The following is a 16,820-nucleotide window of genomic DNA, read 5'->3' on the forward strand; positions in this document are numbered from 1 at the left end:
CTCCTTGGTATGCAGATATAGCTAAATATTTGGTTACAGGGAAACTACCTCCACATTTATTTCCTAGTGAAAGAAGAAAGATTATTCAGGAGAGTTTAAAATATTCATGGATTTCTAACGAATTGTTCAAAACAGGGCTAGATCTTGTGATTAGAAGATGTGTCAGGGAAGATGAAATGCCTGATATTCTCAAAGCATGTCATGATGAACCATGTGGTGGACACTTTGTTGACAAAAGGAAAACCTATAAAATCCTTTCTTTAGGATATTATTGGTCGTCCCTCTTCAAAGATGCAAAACAATATGTCAAAAGATGTGACAGCTGCCAAAGAGTAGGGAAACCTACCCTCTCAAATGAGATGCCATTATAACCACAGGTACTCATCAAACCCTTTGAAAAATGGGCTTTAGACTTTATTGGACCTATTAATCCACCATCTAAACAGAAAAAGTATATATTGGTACACATTAATTATGTTACTAAATGGGTAGAAGCCAAAGCATTATTTTCTGCTACTGAGAATTCAGTTGTTAGTTTTCTTTATGAGGATATTTTTACTCGCTTTGGTGTTCCAAGAGAAATTGTGACAGATCAGGGAGGTCAATTCACATCCAAACTGGTGGAGAAGCTGATGGAAGAGTACAAGGTCAAGCACAGAAAATCTACTCCTTACCATCTGCAAGCAAATGGTCAAGTAGAGTCCACAAACAAAGTAATTGAAGGCATCATTACCAAGACTGTTCATCTACATAGAAGAGATTGGGCAGAAAGGCTTCCTGAAGCCTTATGGGCCTACAGAACTACATGGAGGAACACAACAAGACATTCTCCCTATGAACTTGTTTATGGGAAAGAAGTTCTGCTCCCCATTGAGTTCCAAGTTAGGACCTTCAAGATGGCAGTTCAATTGGGAATGGATCTATCAAAAGCTCAAAAGCATAGAATGGAGCAATTGAATGAACTAGATGAGATCAGACAAGAAGCAATCCTAAGAACTGATCTAGTTCAATATCAAAGAGCTAAGTGGCATGACAAATACATTAAGGAGAAAAAGTTTCAAGAAGGAGATTGGGCATTGCTATTTGATTCCAAGTTCAAAGATTTTAAAGGTAAATTTCAGACTCATTGGCTTGGGCCATATGAGAATGAAAAAGTTTTTAGCAATGGAGCGGTAAGAATCAAAACCATTAATGAGTATCAAACTCCTCTCATTGTCAATGGAGCGGTAAGAATCAAAACCATTGATGAGTATCAAACTCCTCTCATTGTGAATGGTCACAAATTGAAGATCTATCATAAGCCACTCTCAAAGGAGGAATTTTTCAAAATCTTTCAAGATAATTCTGCAATAAGGCTGGTGAAGAAGAATCCTTCTTCTCCACCAACCTAGTCTTTGTTCTTTTCATTGTTGCAAAAAAAATGTATAAGCCTGAAAACAAATCACTGATTGGCAGTCTTATACAGAAAATACAGGGTGAAAATCAGAAACTTCTAACGCCTTATATTTTCCAAAAAAAAAAATCTCTCTCATTTCATTCATAGTTGTTCCATTTCATGTTATTTCACTTCACTTCATTTCATTCCATTTCGCCATCACATTCCACCAATAAAATTCCTTTCATGTCCAGTTTTCATATATCATTCATTCAGTCATCATTCATTTCCATCCATCTCCATTCACTTCGCCAAGTCATATATTCACTATGTCAGTTTCCGCAGCCGAATTCTGATTCCGTAGCTGAATACTGATTCCAGAGCTGATTGTTGATTCCGCAGCTAATACTCTGTTACTCTGCAGTGACAGTCAAATGTTAGCCAAATAATGATGAAAACCAAATGCAGGTATGGAAGAGGAAGATATTTTGAAGATGTTAGCACCTAAAGCACCAATAAGAAGCAGCCAATCAAAGGTCAGCAAACGAAAGTGGTAAAATTCTAAGGTATGAGCAAAATTAATTTCAAATAGCATTTTAAAACACATAATCTGTATAGTTGTAAAACCATCAGCTCCATCATGTGTAATGATTCGAATTGATAGCTTCCATAACTCCTCCATGACCTTTGCATAACTCCACCATGAACTCTGCATCAATTTCCAACGGCCTCATGATCAACTTCTGAATCTAACTCGTACTTAATTGTACGTCTACATTCCACCTGTTGAATCGGTTAATTATGAAAACGTAAGCTATTTGACCACAGATCTCCTCTGCCGTACAACTCTGCAGTCATTTTATGAATGTGCTAATGTCCACTCCACAACCTTTTAATTCAAAATTCTGCCAGACTCACTCTGTTTCCATACTCTCCCATTGAGTTTACGATTATCAGTTTTGGCCTGTTTATACAAGCCTCCGCTCCATGAACTCATTTTCATTACATGCTCTGTATTCTTTCCGTGTTATAACTACTGGTTTTCTCCGCAATCCTCTTCCATCTTCCACTCATGCAACCATTCCTCCTTCGTCAATCCATCACTTACAGAGGTATCTTTAAAGCAGGAGGAAGGGATGGGCCTTTTGGTAAGAACAGAGTCGAACGGGCCTAAATTCATGGAGGGTTATCCACAATTAAGGAGCACATTAAGGAAAGCACGGTGGCTACAATTTATTCAGAAATTCAGAGGTCACAATAAAGAAGTCACAAAGGCATTTGCAAGGTCTTTTAACGGCATGGAAGTTGAGGTTGGAGATATCAAATTTTCAGTAACAGAGGCATCCATTGTAGCAGTAACGGAGCTCCCACAGGAAGGAGAACGGTGGTTCAAAAACAAATACTTTGATGAGAGGGCCTGGAGGATTATTTTGTGTAACCTAGGTATGGATATAACCGTTTTCAAACGTGGAATCCCTGTTTCTACTCTAGAGGAAAAGTGGACTAGTTTTTTATTGATAATTCAGAAGTTTATTACGTGTGAAGGAAGGTTTGGGTCCATGTACATGTACCACATCAGGTTATTAATTAATTTTCTGGAAAATCAAACCATCAATTTGCCTTATTTCCCATTGAGTAGCCTGAAGAAGATGTCCACAACTGTACAAAAGAATTTAGATGACATAGAGCCTCACCTTTATCATCACGACCTTGTCAAAATTCTGATTGAAAAACAATTGAAGGAAAGAAAGGACACATGGGAACAGTTCCTGATTAGAAACTTCTTTCAGGACCCACCTGAAACACCTGAAGGTAGCTCAGCAAGGAAAAGTAGGAGAAGAAAAACAAGTGTAAACATTCAAGATACTCCTACTAGCATAGCTAAAGAAACTAATAAGGAAGAAAAGTTGTTTGAAACTTTGACTGAGGTTAGGAAGCAAGTGAAACAAAAGGGGAAAAGAAATGTTGAAGATGTTCATCAAACCCCAGAACCTTCCTCAGAAGAGGAACAGATACTTTCTGAAAGACTAATCCACCTTAAAGAACAATTAGCTAAAGCAAAGGAAAAAGGGAAGGAAAAACAAAGTGTAGAAAAAGGAGACACCATCTCACAGAATCTAAGAAGGAGCTCCAGACTTAAAGGCAAATTGAAGAAAGTGAAAACTAAAGGGGCTCACTTCATAGACTTAGGAGGGGAAACACTAGAACAGTCACCAGCAATCATCCCTCCTGATCATAGCCCACAACATTCTCCTTTTTCTCAACCAGATTTTGAGATCAGTCCAAGAAAGGCTACTCCAGAAATAGATCCAACTCAGCAACAAATGTATGACTTTATTGAATCATTGGAAAAGACTGCAATAGACCAGGGCACTTCATCTAATTAGCCTAACACAACTCAGAAAGTTTTGATCCAATCACTAAAATAGGAAGTTTTTGAACTAGAAGTCCTGAATAGACACATCAAAAGGGAAAATGAAACATTGAAAGAACAGAGCAGGTTGGATAAAATTATCCATGACAACACCATGTTGCATCTTGGATTGTGGCACAAGAAAAATAGGAAATTGAAGAAAAAGAACAGGAGGTTGAGCAGAGCCCTCATCAACCTCAAATACAGGTGCCTAATGATGAAGCCTAGGATGACAGTGACACCAAGGAAGAAGAAAAGAAGGCTAGATGAATTAGCAGAGGTCTCAGAGCAAATGAACTGAAGGGAGGATGGTCACAATTTTGGTTGCATGAGGACATGCAACATCTTCACAGTGGGGGTATGTTGAGCCCTAAAACTACCTTTCTTCTACATACTTTCCTAGACCTTTTTCCCACACCAGTGCCTCATAAGCTATCAAATATCATTACATATTGATTCTAGGAGTGCATTTAAGTGGTTTTGTAACTATAATTTTGTGTTTGCTATTTAATTTAGATTTTGTTCATCAGCTGCGGAATGTAGCCACTTTCCGCAACTGACTCGCGATTCCACAACTATTTTTATTTTTCTATAGGTTACAGGTGTTGGCAAGTGAAACGAGGCACGTGGGTAGCTCAAAAATGATTTGGACATGGACAAGGTCCTATCTGTTCAGTCGAATTCGTAAAGAAAAGCCTTGGTCAAAGGACGGTCAAACAAGGAGTCCTATAGCAAATAGGTCTCTGTTTTCAGCACGTGAAAGGTCCGAGACTGTTCCTAGATTCGTGGATCCCTCTTGATAGCTGTAGGCCGTCTCCACGACACAAATCCAACATCCACCTTTTGTGGATTGAATGATCATGGCAACCAAGATGCTAAGCTTACAGGTTATGTCTTTTTACGTGTCCTCTGCTGAAGATTCCTCACAGAAAAATAGTTATGTAATTTCCTCTATAAATAGCGTGTTTGTAAACGCAAATAGTTAGTATTGCTGTTAGTTTTTATGCTGTTGTTGTAGTGTTAGCCTTGCTATTGTAACGAGAAGACATTTCCTTTGTTTTTCAATATAAAACTTTGTTTCTTATGACTGTGTAAGTGTGATTTTGGGTTGATAGCGTATTAACAAAAGGCCTTGCAGAGGGCCCCTGCTGGCTGAGGTTTTGCTTTTCATTTTTGTAAAGTTTTCATGCATCGTTCCCTTATTTTCATTGTATATATTTCATAATTTGTTTAACTATATATGTTTCATAATTTATTTATGGTGTTAATCTTTCACTCCTGTACATGATTTTCCAACATTGCATACTTTTATTAACACTGATCAATGTGTTCCAGGATAGGTTATGCTCGAGCTTTTTCATATAATTTTTGCATTAAATAGTGACATGAGATTTGCCTCTCTGCTGAATTTTTCTTTTAAGCTTTTCAATTTCAGTTATGCTTTGATCTCAGTAATATTTATTTGCTGCTATTAGCTAGTTTAGATATCAAATTCTTCATGTTATTTGACGTTATCTCCGGTGCCATGGCTTAACCCCGAAAAGCTACTTGGCGAGCTATCGGATTATAAGTGAAGTGATTTGATTTTACTTTCATTAATCTGCAAGTAGGTAATTTAGATATCAATTCTTCATGTTATTTGACGTTATCTCCGGTGCCATGGCTTAACCCAGAAAAGCTACTTGACGAGCTGTTGGATTATAAGTGAAGTAAATTGATCTTGCTTTCATTAGTTTGCAATTTTTGGTTTGTTTGAGTGCAGTAGTTTAGATTTTATTTCTATAATTAGATAAGCAACAGAGACAGTGATTTCATGATCAGTATTTCATCTTTTGTTTGATTTAAATAGTTGCACATTTACATTCTTGTTCAAGTACTAAGTTTATCACTAGCAAGTTTTGAGATCTTTTGAAGTGTTAAGTTCTGGAAGCTATCATAAGAGACATAAACCTTGTCTTGAATCTACATCCATACTTGCCCTCTAAAAGTATTCTTAAAACTTAGGAATAGGATTTCCATTTGCATTAGGAGACCAACAAAGACAAAACCCCAAAAACAAAATAAAATTGAAAACAATAAAAAGTAAGAAAGAGGTTGTCTTGCACATACAATGCGCCACACTTCATCAGTTTACGACTCCCAGATTGATAATTAATGTAGCAATTTAGGTCATACTAAATTGACTAAACAGTTAGGATCTAGGAGGGTTATGATGGCCTCTTGCAATTTTAATGTTTATGGAAATTATTGCAGTTGTATAATTGAAATTAGTTAAGTAACATATTATTCCACAATACACTTAACTAAGAATCATTGTGAGGTGTAGTCTAACACCGTGGGAGTCCACGTGCGCCTCGACTTTTGAGAATTTTCTTGAGATCATGTCAATGGAGTGCATAGTTAATATTTTCATTAATAAATAATATAACATATTTACTTATTATAATATAACTTTTTTTCGCTAATAATAATTTCTTTATCTTTATCATTATATTTTTGTGATAAGTAATATAATTTAAATTTTTTAAAAATAAAATATATTTTAAGAATATTGAAACATTTTCTACTCATTTCTCTTTTATTAAGAAAAACAATAATTATTAATAAAAAAAAATTATATACTTAAATGAACCTAATACTTAAAAACGTATACTCCCTCTTAAAACATTATATATATATATATATATAATAAACATTTATTTTAATTACTTCCCAAACATTCACGATAACATCTAATTACACCTATGTAAATAACTTTAAAAATACCTCAGTTTCATTATAATAAAGTATGCTATTTTATTGTTTTTAATAAATTATAATATCCAGTGCATTCATTAAAAGAAGTAAATCCTTAAAAAGATTATAACCTAATTGTATTCTTAAATTCCCATTACACACGTGCATTTTTGAGTTCTTACGAATGTTGGTTTTTCCGGGAATTTTTGAGTTTTTACGAATATTGTTGTTTTGGGTTGGTACACCATTATGCTTTGTCAATAAATCATTTTGCAGTGATAAAGGTAAACCTTTAAACCCCTTTTCATTAAAGAAGGCACGCAATTTCTTTAGTTCTTACTTCCTCAATAACATGTCACACTTGTAATATTCTTGAATTCTTATCAATTTTTTTTTAGATTTTAAATTTTTAGATTCTTTTAAAAAATACATCTCTTTTTATAAAATTTTGAATATTTTATATTTAAAAATATAATATTTTTTTTTAAATTTATATATATATTTTTAAATTTATTAAAATTATTTAATAATTTAAATAATAAATATATATTATTTTTAGGTTATAAGTTTTAAGATTTGTCTAATCTATTGCTTGAGTAGCCACCACTTAGGGTCATTTAAGTCATCAAAGCTACTAGAAGATTGGGTTATATATTATCACCTTGCATGAAAGGGGAGGGAAAAAATAATAATGGGTCAACATAATATGAGTTAAATTTTGTTTTTATTTTATTTAAAAAAAATTAACTAACATAGATCTATTTCAATTTGGGGATCAAATTTCTCAATATGCAAACCTTTTTTTGAGTTCAAATTTGAAGAAAGGTTTTTGTATTGAGAGATTTGATTCCTCTCTACTCTTAGTAGATATGGAATTAAGATGGATCTATGTTGATATTGAGTAAAACACTAATAAAATATTATTTAAATAAGACTTTTTTTCACTTGTTTTATATAATATATACATAGTTGACATTGAAATATTTTATTTTTGATTCAATTTTTTTTGCTTTAAATATTACATGTTTAACTGAACTTAAAACTAATTATAGATTATGTATTACCAATAATATTATTTTTACATGCCATTTATCAACTCCATATTGATTAGGGAAGAAATTGCATATACCTCAAAGCCAATTGCACTACCTCTATTAGGAATTAAGAGAATTGTGGCTTCCTGAAATGACAGAGAGCATCTTGGAGCACCAAAGAAGACAATTTCTCTACCACAAACGAGTCTAGTGAGAATTTTATCTTCCAAACCCAAGAAGAAGATCCAAAACGAGCTAGAGAAAGTTGTTGCACTATTGTGAACATGGTCAAGGAAGATTCTGGTTTCATAAGCCAACAAAGAGACCATGACGCACCCAGTTTGGTTGAATTGCCCAAATCACCCCCCATTGTATAGTGTAAGTTCCACTCTCCACCAGTTGTGCAATTAACCAAACATTCAACCTGAATTATTCCCCATTCACGACAATTGACCCCATTAGTTGTGAGAATAGTCTCCTGGCTTAGAGAAGTGTTTAGTCGACACCATTGCAAACTCAACCTCCATGAAGGTTGAACACGAGGCAATCCTACACAACCCGTGCCTTTAAGGCCATGGCCGAAAAATCTGCATGCAACATAAATCTCTTCTCCATTAAATTCCATAGCAATACACTGCCTTGGAGCCATCAAAGTTTCAGGTGCAAGATTTGAATGTTGATTGTAGTACCATCTGACCACATCTCTTGATACATGCGAATACATTGGGAGGCAAACCTCTGCATGACTTGCATGCTCACTGTCAGCCACCTCATGTCATATGAAGTGCTGGGAATACGAGTCGTGAACTATATAGTTGTTGCCAATGCATATGAGGAAGGGGATTTGGGAGGTGGCTTCGTTGTTATTAGTATTATTTTCCGTAAGGGATTTCAAAGCGGCTCTAGAAAAAAATATATAGGCTAACGAAGAAAATTAATCATGGGATCTTTCGCCATCCAAACAAGTCATTGATGTTGGTCCAGCCAAATCTTAAGAGACACACAAGATTTACTTGTTTATTTGCTTCCTTATTTTGAGCTCATAGGATATGAAAAATGATCTTGATATGAAAGTGATAAAGGGCACCCAAAATTCTGTGAAGAAGAAGTTTAAGTTGATTGTGCTTTGGAAAAGAGTCTCTGAATAAATATTGAATGGTGATGGGAGAGTCTCTCAATGTTATAGTCTTAGTAATTTCATTTTCTTTTGCCAAATTTAGCCTGAGCAAGAGATCATACATTTCAGCTGATTGTTGGCCTTCTTGCATAGCCCCCAGGAGTACTTAAGCATTTGTTTTCCGTCGGGATTAAGGATAACCCCTCTCCCTCATGACACCCCTTACTATTTCTTAATTTGTTCATATAAATATTCTTTTTAAGTGTAACCTTACATGACAACATCCCCTTCATACTAAATTGTAGAACATCTCTGAACACAATCAACAAAACATCAAATCTATATATATCTATATAAATAATAATAAGATAGAAGAATTTCCTTACATCAATTTAATTATTTACTCTTTCATTCATATATATATATATATATATAATTATAAATATACATATAATTATATAATTTTTTATAGACTTTTTTAAAGATCATGTTTAATAAATATAATATTATTAAATAGATTGAAGTTATTTTCTATGAGTTAAAAAAATAAATTTTTAATATATAATAAAAATAGTATCTATTAATTGTGAAAAAATCATTTTAATATATTATTAAATGTAAAATTATCACATATATGTATATTTTTATTTCCTTCTTAACTATAATAATATTTAATATAAATTATATATATATATATATTTGGAAATCAAATAATAAATTTAGACATTAACATATTTTTTATTCATATATATACTTTTATTTTTTTAATTATAATAATCTTTTTTATATATAAAAAGTAAACTAATAAATTTAAACATTAACCTCACATATATTTAAAATACATAAACACAAATTTTAAAACTATAAATTGTCTTATTCGTGTATATTATTATATTTTTAATATTATTTAAAATATATTTTTTAATTACAATTGTTGACAAAATGTAGGAAAAAATACTTGCTTCCTTAAGAAGTTTAGATATTTGACTATAATTTTGTTTGAACTTTGCTTCTTTACCAAGATTATATTCTTACATGTTTTAAAATGCTTTTGTTTTATGATTAAACCTAATACATTTTCTCATCACTAACTAAACGAGAAATATGACTTTTTTTTATTATATCAATGAAATAAAATATTAAATCATTATTGAAAGTAATATAAACTACTTTTTTCAACTTTATTGCTGAACATATTTCATTAACTCAATTACCATTATAGGATTAATATTACATTTAATTTAACAATAATAATAGTTCTACTCTTCTAAATATATCACATTTTAATAATTATTGTAAATGTTTCAAAGTTACTTATTTCTCAAGCTTCCGTTTATAAATAATTTATTTCAAAATATTATAACAACGGCTTTCCTTACAAAGTTTTCAACAATTTTCCAACATTTCCAACAAAAGTAACAGGACTGCAAGGTGACCCAAAAGCAAAAAGGTTACGCTGACCATAAAGCACAAGCAAGTTTCACAACTGTAAGGTATCCCCTGTTTCTCAACTAAATATGAGTAAATGGTTTGTGGTGTTTGATAGTATGATACCCCACCACCTCTCTCCCCCACATTATAAATTCTGATCATATGCAATTGGGAAGGCACAATAGCATTGTATAGGCACCTTTAGGCATTGAGATCAACATGGGTTTATTCACAAAATTGTTCCTTGGATTTGTACTCTTCTCTGTTTGCATGTGCCTCTCTCAACAGGCCTACGTATACCGTCTGCACCCCAAATATCCAGCAGCAGATGATAATGAAGGAGGAGACTCCAAGTCCTCCTTTGTGAGCCGAGACACCAACAGGCTTGGCAGGAGGTTGCAGGCGGTTCAAACTACCGTCTTTTCTCTCAAAGGGAACGTTGTTCCATATGGGTAATGTAGAAGACAATCAGAATTTCATTCTTAGCTCTGAATTCATGGTTTGTTTTAGAATATGCAACTGATTATGGTGGAATTGCAGACTCTATTATGTTACTATGTTGATTGGGAATCCTTCAAAGCCATATTTTCTGGATGTGGACAGTGGTAGTGACCTCACCTGGGTCCAATGCGCTCCATGCAAAAGTTGTGCCAAGGTATGCATTGTTTTTTCATTTGAGCAATTTGAGTATATTGTAGATGCATTCATACAATACACAGGTTAGGTAGCAGGCCTATGCCTCTTGCGGACAATTGCCAGCACTTTGCTGAATACTGTTTTATTCCCTGATTTTTCTGAGTTTATGTTCCCTAATTTTTTTTAATATGCCCAGTTATGAGCCTGCTGAATCTAGGAGGTGACTCTGCATTTTGGGTTTGTAGTAGATCTATTCCATTTGCAGACAATGATCACTACTTTGGCGAGTTTGTGTTCCCTGAGTTTTTCAATAAGCCAGGTTATGAGCTTTCTAAGTCTCAGAGTTTACTTTGCATTGTGGGTTGGTAGCAGGCCAATCACACTTGTTAGCAAGCACCAGTACTTTGCCAAGTTTATATTTCCTGATTTATTAATAAGCAAAGTTATTAGGCTGCTGAGTCTCTGAGTTGACTCTGCATTTTTTTGGTTAGTAGCCCATGCATTGCTTGCTTGCATCTTATCTCTACTTGTTTATGTATGCATTCCAATCTGAAAATTAGCATGTTGTATTTCTTGATATTTTTGAACGACATGGTATTTAAGGTAGAATTCGTGGTGCTTGACAGGACTCAATTGATGCATTTGAAAGTTGTTTTCTGTTTGTTGGCATCTGCATCATGGGCTACATTTGTTGTATGTTCTGTTAGTTGTCTTTCTGCATTTCTGTCTTGGATATGTCTTAGGCACTTCCTTGAGTTACAGTAATGGATGTATTTGAGACTCTGCAATTTTCAGCTTTTTAGGTCACCAGTGGACACTTATTATTTATTGAATTCATTTTTTCTTGGGTTCTACAGTTTGAGACTACATGAGAGTGTTATGTCTTCTGTGCAGGTACCACATCCACTGTACAAGCTAAATGAAGGCTCCCTGGTGCCAGGAAATGATCCTCTGTGTGCTGCTGTGCAGGCAGGGAGTGGCCACAAAAGAGCTTCTTCTCAACAGTGTCGTTACGATGTTAAGTATGCCGATCAAGGCTCTTCCTCCGGAGTCCTTGTTAGAGACAGTGTTCGGACCTTGCTCACCAATGGAACTGTGTTAACAGCCAATTCCGTATTTGGGTATATGTTGCTTCTTTTAATCGGTCTCTTGGAATTCATTTCTTTCAAACAACTTCTAAAACTGTGAAAATTATTGAATTATGGAAATGGACTCTGATAACAGACCTTACTCGTTGTCATGGGCATAAAAATAAATCGAGGTGATCAGTCATGTATTTTTTTATTTTTTTTGTGAGAGACAGGTGTGGATACGACCAACAGGGATCTTTGGCAGAGTCCCCTGCACGCACGGATGGTGTTTTGGGCCTTGGCAGTGGTATGGCAAGTCTTCCATCTCAATGGGCAAAGCAAGGCCTTATCAAGAATGTGATAGGTCACTGTATTTCAGGAGGGGGACGAGATGGGGGATATATGTTCTTTGGTGATGATCTTGTATCCACCTCAGCCATGACTTGGGTTCCCATGCTTGGCAAGCCATCCACGTAAGATCAAATTAAATCCACTTTCTCTGCTCTCTGTCTTTTCAATTTAAAGTTCAGCTTAATCAAATAGAATCTTTCTCGACAAATTTCCTAAAAATAACCCTCAACACAAAAATTTCATCAATGTAATAGGCACCAAATCCTAGTTCATCACATACCAGAATTCACGTTTAATTTCAGCCTCAAGGAGCATAGCATAAATTCACTTCTTAGTCTCACTGAGCTGCTAATCTTGAATACTCTGATTCATCAGAGCCTTCTTGTTTTGAATTCATTTGTGCTGATCATTTAATTGATCCAAAATTTGTATAAATTGTATGAGCGCCCGTTTTATCTCCTTTCACATGCTTCAGTACAAGAACGATGGAGAGTCTGGATAAGGTTATTCATCTACAGCCTTGATTATATGGATGTAACAAAATTCCTCCAGATCCACACCATGGTCATTTTAGGCTTCAGAATATTCATAATGTTGTTCTTCATCTTCATTTTGTGTTCGATTTTACAGACAAACGGTCTTCTAGAGTTTTCAACTTGCTCAGACACATCTGCAGTTAATTCCTGTACATCTGGTTTCTATACCCTGAAATACAGCACCAAATCGGTCCATTATGCTTTTTTCTTCTCTATTAACTATATTCTCTGACAAGCATCTTCCCCTCATAAAGCCAGTTTGCTATTTACTTACAGTAGCATCTTGCATATTAGACTAGGCCAATAATTCATAGGGACGCTGAGTTGCATCATAGGCCTCTAGTTAGAAACAACCCCCATGTCCTCTGGTTTAAGAATTAACTTGAAATCCCTTATATATAAACTTTCTTGATTTAAATTGTTATTTAAAATAATCTATGAACTTATGAGCTTCTACTAACATAATGTTCTCTTGTTTTATAGAAAACACTATGATGTGGGAGCTGCACAGATGATGTTTGGAAACAAACCCCTTGACAAAGATGGAGATGGAAAAAAGCTAGGAAGAATAATATTTGATAGTGGTAGCTCCTACACATACTTCACAGATCAAGCTTATGGTGCTTTCCTCTCAGCTGTAAGTATCACAAATTGCCCTTCCCTTGTATTGTAAAGACTGTCACTTTCTAATAATGCAATGTTGACAGGTTAAAGATAACGTACCTAGGAAACAGTTGGAGCAAGATTCGTCAGACCCATTCCTACCATTCTGTTGGCGCGGGAAAAATAGCTTCAGGTAAATGTCTCTGGTTAGGTTTTGAAAATCAAGTGCAAGTTCAACTTCAACAATTCAATCTCAGGCATATTTAAAGTACACATTATAAAAACTATGGCCAGAAAGCCTAGTGCATGTTCGGTTTCAAGATTTTAATCTTAGCTTTATTTAGAGTACAAATTATAAAAACTATGGCCATTGGCAAGATATTAGTATCCTGAATGCTTCCTGAGTTTTGTGAAATGTATCAGCTCGGTTGCAGAGGTGGCGCAATACTTTAAGAAATTAACACTCAAATTTGGAAGTGCCAGAGCAAAACAGATGGAAATTTTTCCAGGAGGTTATTTGGTCATCAGTGTAAGCGTGCATATGATTTGACATACTCTATGAGAACTGTCTTTTACCACCAGATGAGATTGTAAGATAAGATAGCATTCAAGAATCAACATTATGAGTCTGTCAAAGAAGATATTATTGCAGAAGCTATTTCTTGATTAAGCTTATGATCGCTATTATAAAAAAATAAAAAATAAAAAATTAAATTATTACTGCTGATTGAGTTTCAATGCACAGGAAGAAGGTAACGTCTGCTTGGGAATCTTGAATGGTACTGAAATCGGAAATTTGGACACGAATGTTCTTGGAGGTATTGAAACAACATATTGTTTTGCTGCTTTTTGTTTGTGTTTGTCAGGCTGATTTTTCTATAACCGTGGCATGAATGGCCTTGGGTGAGCTTGTATCTAGAGCAGTTGAGGCATGCTCTTAATCAACATGTTGGTGATGGTACTAAGATAAAGTAACCAAAGTGTATTGCATTTTGCAGGCATATCTTTGCAAGGGCGCCTTGTTGTTTATGACAATGAGAAAAACCAGATCGGCTGGGCTCACTCAGACTCAGATTGCCAAAAGATTCCCAAGTTCTGAACCTTCTTCTTTTACCCATGATTCTTATTCTATAGGATTTAGTGCAGTTTTTGTTATTTTTCATATGATTTTGCACATGAGAGAGATATGGCAAGCTGAGAGCTAGTAACCGACTCTTTCCGAGTGCACCATTGATTGCATTTTTTAATTTGTCAGCTAAGGGAGCAGTTGCACCTACAATTTTTATGAACTTGCATTTTGGGAATCTTTCATCATTTATAAGTAGTATTACATCACTACTTCCTCTTTATTGTGCCCTGCTATTCCCTAAACTCATTCCCTTTCTTGTCTTTATACTACTTCCTCTTTGTTGTGCCCTGCTATTCCCTAAACTCATTCCCTTTCTTGTCTTTACTTCTTAAATAACCTAAAATTGGAGAGATTGGTGAGGTTGCTTAGATGATATCATTGTACCCATATTTGATGATCTTTAATATAACCTTTAGTTCCACATGAACGCTTATGCCACCAAGAATCATTTACATATTAGAGATATTGATTATATTTCCTAACTCGAACTATTCTTTCCTTGTCAGATTGACAGATTGTGAGCCTCATCGACTACAAAACAAGAAATCAGAAATGAAAAACCTAAAACGTTTGAGTTGCAATCAAAATAAGAAGTTACAGAAACTATCTTTGTACAATTAATTACTTGATGAAGCGCCGAAAGGACACTTGAAAAAGACAACAGCCCATTAATAGTAAATAGTCTTTTCCAGTAAAAGGATATAGAAACAAAAAGCAGACTTGAATTACATTTAACAGCCCATGAAGAGCAAATAATCTCCTCCAGAATAAATATATAGCAATAAAAATCTGGAAAAATTACCCAAGCAACCTAAAAGCTGAAAAAACAAACAACTCTTAAAGTTTCTTAATTTGCTTCAAGGGCAGCACTCTTCACTACCGAGTTTCGGAAAACCAATATCCCATTGAAATAAGTATAAGTTCGATTTTGAGGATTGGGCCTTTCTTTTCAAAATGATGCATCCTAAACTTGAACAGAAAATATTTAGAATTTTTTTCCTAGAAAAACAAAAAAGGTTTAAGAAACGATACTGGGAAATGTTTCAAGATTTAGACACTCCAATATGGGAATGATGGCCCCCGTGCATGATTCCTAATGGCAAGGATATAAACTAAGACATTAATTAAAATATGGGAATGATGGCCCCCGTGCATGATTCCTAATGGCAAGGATATAAACTAAGACATTAATTAAATATTTATTTTGCCATTTAGATTAATCACAAAAATCTTCATTTTCTCTTCTAATCAAGTAATATATCTATGAATCTAACTCTCGAAGTTGGTTGTTTCTGACAGATCTTCCACACAGAGGCGGGTGTTGCAGTCCTCTGAACCTCTTGCTGAACAATTTGTGGCGTTAGAAGATCCCTCAATGTTTCACAGAAATACATTAGAAGAAGCTATATCATGCGATCAAGAAGTTGGGAAAGCAGCTTGCCCTTCCTCTTCATATTCTCTTCCAGCATTTGGTATATATCAAGGAAACAGTTGTATGATTCCAGCATGATAAATAGTTGACTGCATTTAAGTAGAGTTTCATAAAAAGAGGAGAGAGCTGCAGAGAAGCTAATTCTTTTCTGTATTTGATCGCCAGTTCGAAATAAAAGTATTGTTTAAAGGTGATTTCCCACCTTTTGATAAATGCCCACAATCAAGATTCAAGATAATACCAAATGTTAAGTATGCCTTGGCCACTGTCTGCAGTTTCATGCATCAAAATGTGGAAGGCCTGTGCTGCTTATAAACATAGTGAATCATAAGAAAAATCATCAACTGAAAGATAGAAAGTGTAGAATTCTAGCATATTTATAGCCATGGGAGCCTGAAGGTGTGACAGTTTACAAATACAAACCAAACAAACTGTTCTATGCACCTAAAAACATGTTTCACAGAAATGTATTATTCCATTGTTAACCATACTTCATTACCTACTCAACAATAAAAGTATTAATCTGAATATGTTTTAAGCACGTGATCTGTTAGAACTATTACACAGTATCAAATTGTTTCTCAGATTTTTTTTAAAATGTATCCAACACTGTCAAGTCTCACTAGCACAACCAGTTGAGGATGGGCCTGGTTAGCAAGGCGACCCACGATCAAACCTCACAGGGTGGTTGTGCTTGTCTTAGGGGAGGAGACATGGTAAAAATTCCAGTCAGCTTAAATCCAGTTAGCTTAGGGCTTGTGTGGCCCAGGCTAGGCGCCATCACGGTTACTTTAACGGATTAAATGCCCCTGGGTTGCAATTTCTCAAGCCATAAGTCAAGCCTAAAACATCCCAGATAACTTAACAAACAAAAATGCATCAACATTTAGACAATTTGATCTCGGAATTAATACATCAAACGTTTTATTAGTAAACTAAATAAAGCGCATCATCAAT

At 34.7% G+C, this 16,820-nt stretch overlaps 1 protein-coding gene across 1 annotated transcript; it reads left to right on the forward strand.

Moving 5' to 3' along the window:
• Positions 1 to 10,319: 10,319 nt before the first annotated feature.
• Positions 10,320 to 16,202, forward strand: LOC149204103 (aspartic proteinase Asp1-like). The gene is made up of 10 exons (XM_089393199.1): positions 10,320 to 10,558; positions 10,647 to 10,761; positions 11,637 to 11,863; positions 12,046 to 12,285; positions 13,183 to 13,336; positions 13,407 to 13,495; positions 13,726 to 13,831; positions 14,048 to 14,120; positions 14,301 to 14,394; positions 15,731 to 16,202. The coding sequence occupies exons 1-10, from the start codon at positions 10,326 to 10,328 to the stop codon at positions 15,939 to 15,941; spliced, it is 1,542 nt and encodes a 513-aa protein (XP_089249325.1). The 5' UTR covers positions 10,320 to 10,325; the 3' UTR covers positions 15,942 to 16,202.
• The last annotated feature ends 618 nt before the right edge of the window (positions 16,203 to 16,820 follow it).

The sequence above is a fragment of the Pinus tabuliformis genome, chromosome 1_2 (genome assembly GCF_031772625.1).
Source record: "Pinus tabuliformis cultivar Carrire ecotype Pingquan chromosome 1_2, CPIR1, whole genome shotgun sequence".
Classification (NCBI taxonomy): Eukaryota; Viridiplantae; Streptophyta; class Pinopsida; order Pinales; family Pinaceae; genus Pinus; species Pinus tabuliformis.